The sequence below is a fragment of the Poecilia formosa genome, unplaced genomic scaffold (genome assembly GCF_000485575.1).
Source record: "Poecilia formosa unplaced genomic scaffold, Poecilia_formosa-5.1.2 Scaffold616, whole genome shotgun sequence".
Classification (NCBI taxonomy): domain Eukaryota; kingdom Metazoa; phylum Chordata; class Actinopteri; order Cyprinodontiformes; family Poeciliidae; genus Poecilia; species Poecilia formosa.
The window spans coordinates 57,573-62,572 of NW_006800555.1; the positions used below are offsets into that span (position 1 = coordinate 57,573).

At 42.3% G+C, this 5,000-nt stretch overlaps 1 protein-coding gene across 5 annotated transcripts in view; it reads left to right on the plus strand.

The window, feature by feature from the left end:
- The window catches only part of rps6ka3b (ribosomal protein S6 kinase, polypeptide 3b), a 50,192-nt gene that overhangs the window by 36,820 nt on the left and 8,372 nt on the right, over nt 1–5,000 (plus strand). For all 5 annotated transcript variants that reach the window (XM_007541539.2, XM_007541541.2, XM_016665756.1 and 2 more), the window contains 8 exons: nt 438–544; nt 1,247–1,284; nt 1,374–1,516; nt 2,264–2,334; nt 2,698–2,786; nt 3,835–3,899; nt 3,978–4,080; nt 4,144–4,253. In XM_007541539.2, coding sequence (XP_007541601.1) covers nt 438–544; nt 1,247–1,284; nt 1,374–1,516; nt 2,264–2,334; nt 2,698–2,786; nt 3,835–3,899; nt 3,978–4,080; nt 4,144–4,253 — 726 coding nt within the window. The remainder of the gene's footprint in view (nt 1–437; nt 545–1,246; nt 1,285–1,373; nt 1,517–2,263; nt 2,335–2,697; nt 2,787–3,834; nt 3,900–3,977; nt 4,081–4,143; nt 4,254–5,000) is intronic.

Genomic DNA, 5,000 nt, shown 5'->3' on the forward strand with positions numbered 1-5,000 from the left:
CAGAAAAACTAAGTACACCCTCAGCAGGGAGACGCTGTCAGAAAAACTAAGTACACCCCGTGATCCAGCAGCTTGTAGAGCTGGTGTTTAAAAAATGAGATCTAATCCAGTCTTCAGCTTCAGTTCATTAAGTTCTGCACAGTGCTCTGAAGGCCTGGACTTTGACTAGACTAGAGGTCTAGTCAAAGTCAGGTCAGCCAAATGAAAGTGGTTTAAAGCTGCAAATGTCATAATTTTAGATAAACATCTATCGGAAATTTGTTGCCATTTTATTCTTATTTTTTTGTTTGCCAATTGCTGCTGGCTAGTCTGAAGGAGCTGGGTGGGGGAGGAGCTGCGTCTGCTCGATGTTTTTCAGGTTTTCAATGTTTCCTCAGAGGAGAACGAAGTTTCTCCAGGATCTGACCTCTGACCTCTGAGCCGTTTCTCTGCTGCAGGTCATGTTCACCGAGGAGGACGTGAAATTCTACCTGGCGGAGCTCGCTCTGGCGCTCGACCACCTTCACGGCCTCGGCATCATTTACAGAGACCTGAAGCCTGAAAAGTGGGTTCACACACACACACACACACACACACACACACACACACACACACACACACACACACACACACACACACACACACACACACACACACACACACACCCCTACACTCAGCTTACTTAGGGAAATAAAAACCAAAACAAACTAATTTTCTGCAGAAAGCAGAAGCTGCGTTGGTTCAGTTTTATAGTCGCAACAATTGCAGTTTTTACAGATACACCGATTTTTGATTAAAATTTTAACTGCAAGATCTGTAATTAACTCATTAATTAATCACATTTTAATACTATATATTGACAACATATGTATAAACTTATGGCTTGTGTTTTAGGTTGCCAACATTATTAATTTAATAATTAAATAATTAAATTTAGAAATGTAATAAATTGTTAAACTGCTAAATCCTTAGAAATTGTTAGCAATTTAATATTATTGATAATACAGTTTTATGTTTCATAATGTAATAATTTAGCTATTTTTGTTTAAGTTGTAAAGTTAATTATACTTTGACAATGTGTTTCACTGCGTTATTTGAAAATGGTCTCAAATCAACAATATTATCCTTGATCGCGACATTTACTGGGCCAATTTATCGTCTAGGAAAGTTTGTTATCATTACAGGCCTTGTTGTGTCTTTTTATTCAGTTTATTATGTAACCCTGGTTTTATAACCCTGCCATTATAAAGCGTCTCTGTGTTTCCAGCATCCTGCTGGACGAGGCCGGACACATCAAGCTGACAGGTTGGTGCCTCTCTTCTCGCTCCATCTTGTTCCCCTGCTGCTCATTTCAGCTGCTGCCGATCCTCTGCTGACGTTTCCTCTCGCCTCAGACTTCGGCCTGAGCAAAGAGTCAATAGACCACGAGAACAAGGCCTACTCTTTCTGCGGGACGGTGGAGTACATGGCGCCCGAGGTGGTGAACCGGCGGGGGCACACGCACAGCGCCGACTGGTGGTCGTACGGCGTACTCATGGTGAGGCGAGGCGGAGAAATAAAAGAGTAAAGATGTTGGACATCCAGTTCAGGTCTGGATCTAGGTCAGCTTTACAGTGTGATGGCTTTTAAACTCCAATCTGACTGATAATCTTTTATTAATTTGCAACATAAACGAAAGTTCAAGAGAACAAAGCAGCAGATTCTACGTCAATTTTTATTTAACCATATTAAAGAATCTGGGAAGGATTATAATGGATTTCTAAGCAACTTGAAGTTCAGAACAGAGAGAAATGTTACTTCAGGCAGATCTTCCTGTAAAAACCCCAAAGAGCTCCATTTCCCAGCTAGCAGGTCAAAGGTTAAAGTCAAATTGGTGATCAAGGGTTTCAAGGGAGGATATAAGTTGAAGTTAGCGGTTTAGCATTAGCCTCCACTAATCTGCTTTGTGACAGATTTGTTAACCCGATGTTTATCTACGGGGATGTAGAGATGAACTGTGATGTGAAAGCACAGAGAACCGTTGATTTTCTAAACCCTGAACTGAAGCAGAAGAATCTGATAACGACTCAAACTGCAACTTCCTGTCGGATATTCTTTGGTGCTTTTCCTCACTTTCAGTCTAAATCAGCAGAAAAGTAAAATAAAGTCACTTTTAAAGAAAGTGTAGGAGCTTGGAAGCCATTTTTAGTGGAAGAAGTGGGAGGATAATGAGTTTATCAGAGTTTATAAACACTGTGAAACCCATCAGATCTGACCAGGCTGCTGCTTTTGTTCTTTTTCTCAGTTTGAGATGCTGACGGGAACGCTGCCGTTCCAAGGCAAAGACCGGAAGGAGACGATGACAATGATCCTCAAGTAAGACACTTTATCCAGCCGCCGCGCTCCGATCCCATCGGCTTTAATTTCAGCGCAGAGACGGGGAGCAGGGCGGGAACTGGAGCTTTCTGACAGCAAAGCCTGAAAAGTGGAAGTGAAAGAGCGAATGTGATCATGTGGAGCGTGTGAGAACGTCTTCGGAGAGGAAACGTTAACCTCCGCTGCTTCCTCCGGCTCCCTTTCACTGTCGTCTGCAGGAAAGCGCTGAGGCGGCGCTGCAGACTGCTGATGCTGCTTCCTGCGCAGCAGATTATCATCGCGCTCCGCTCTGGACACACAGTACGGACGTCCAGTTCTGTGGCTCACGCTGCTCTGTTTGTCCTGCTTCTGTTTCCTCTGCAGAGCCAAGCTGGGAATGCCGCAGTTCCTCAGCTCGGAAGCTCAGAGTCTCCTCAGGAACCTGTTCAAACGCAACCCAGCCAACAGACTGGGTAAGATGTTCAAGCATTCAGCATGCTGAGGGGAGCAGAACGTCACCTACATACCTGCAGCTTTATGGTTTAAACAGGGATTTACCGTCACATTTATGGCAGAAACTGCTGTCAACACCATTTATTTATTAAACAGAAAAGCTGTGTGCCACTAAATGATGCTCTGATTAGCTAATTATCATGAATCTGAGCCCATTGATGCTCCGTTTTAACACAACGCCAAGGTGGAAAGACAACAGCAGCGACCTTGGAGAAGCAACTGAAATCATCAGACAAATGACCAAAAACTAAACTTTATTTATCCAAAAGGAAATTAAATGTCGTCATAACTCTAAACATCCAACATCTGACTGAAGGCTGACAGCTTCTCCAACATGCTGCCACCACGACGCCTCAGTCAGAGGTTAAAGGTCATGAAAGGACACTGTTTGGACGGGTGGAAGGAGAAAGTTTGGTTTGCAGAATCTGAACATTGTCTTTGTAGAGCTGGTCAGCACGGTGGTGGAGGTGTAGTGATATGGGATTGTTTTGACCCCAGACCAGCTCTTCCATTTTGATTCATCTGGTTAGTTTTAGGTTTAAATAATGTTATATTGGATCTAATTAATTAGAAACAACCAGTAATAAAGCAGCAGCTGCATTTCCATTAACCGTGTAGTTAATTTGACATTTAGAAAACAAATCTGCTTAATGGAAACCCGGCAAATTAAAAGGTTTTGACACTAAGATGGTTTTTTTGGCAGTTTAAACTTGGATTATTTCACAAAGCTGCCATGGAAACACTTTCTTTGCATCACGAGTCACATGATCAACTATCTGGTGTTTCCACTGGCAGAAACCACGAAGAAGAAGCCGACAGGAAGTGACTAGACAATGATTTTAATGATTTGTAGCTTGAACAAACTTATTTATATATAATTTTAATCAATTTCTTATTTAATGGAAATAATTGCAAAATTGTGTTTTTTCGCCAAAGTTTTTCACACATTTGTGATGGAGTTTATGATGCTTGGCGTTGCTATGGAAACTGAGGTTTGTTTGCTTTCAGGCGCCGGCCCGGACGGCGTGGAGGAAATCAAGAGGCATTCGTTCTTCAGCCGGATCGACTGGAACGTCAGTCTCTGCAGAAACCAAAGACCTTCTTGTTGTTTCTGTTCCTCTGGTTGAAGTTTCTGTTTCTCTTTCGCGTAGAAACTTTTCCGCAGAGAAATTTCTCCCCCGTTCAAACCGGCCGCCGGTCGACCTGACGACACTTTCTACTTTGATCCCGAGTTCACGGCGAAAACGCCCAGAGGTACGCTCTCGCTCGCCCTCCCCTGCCCTCTGTCGTTCCCACGGTAACGGCTCGTCTCCTCAGACTCGCCAGGCGTCCCACCCAGCGCCAACGCCCATCAGCTCTTCAGAGGCTTCAGCTTCGTGGCCATAACGGAGGAAGAGCCGACGCCGATGCCCAATACCATCGTACAGGTGAGCAAACACTCTGCCGCTCCGAGGTAATCAGACCGTCTGGGTCAGACCTCAGCGGACGGAGGCAGAGATTAAAGCTGGAAGAAAAGATGAAAGTCGAGGCAAAAACACTCCGAATGTTTCTGCTTTTCTAGATGAATGCAGCAGATTTAATCATTCTGGGTAGAAAATGTTCAGCTGAACAGAACGAGCAGAACTGTGCTTCCTATATTCCTGCAGCAGCTTTCAGACACGAGGCAAAGCGCTTTAAGAGCATCAAAGGAAGAACAAAGGATAAAAGCTAAAGATGTGAAAGACAAAACAAATATTTAACAGTTCATCCGAAGCTGCTGGTAGTTAACGGGTGAGAATTTATCGTTTATTGTTAAAGTGGAGGTTCTTCTTATTGTGATAAAGTGGAAAATAAATTATAATTAATTATGTCTGAAACCTAAAAAAAATTTTTTTTTACAATTTTCTCCACAAGAGCATCTGTATATACGAATACTTTTGCAAATAATTCTGATAAAATGCGGTTACTACATGCAATTTATTGATAAGAAACATTTTTTTGTCACATACTTTGACGTTCATCATATTGTATGGCAACAGTGGGCTTTTATCGTAACGTTAATAATTTATCGTGACAAATTTTTTATCTAATAATAATTTTTATTTATTTTTTTACGTTAAATTCCAGGAACGACATTTAAAACCCACTAACCTGTCTTCATCGCTGGGTTTTATTATTTTTTTCTCCACTTATAA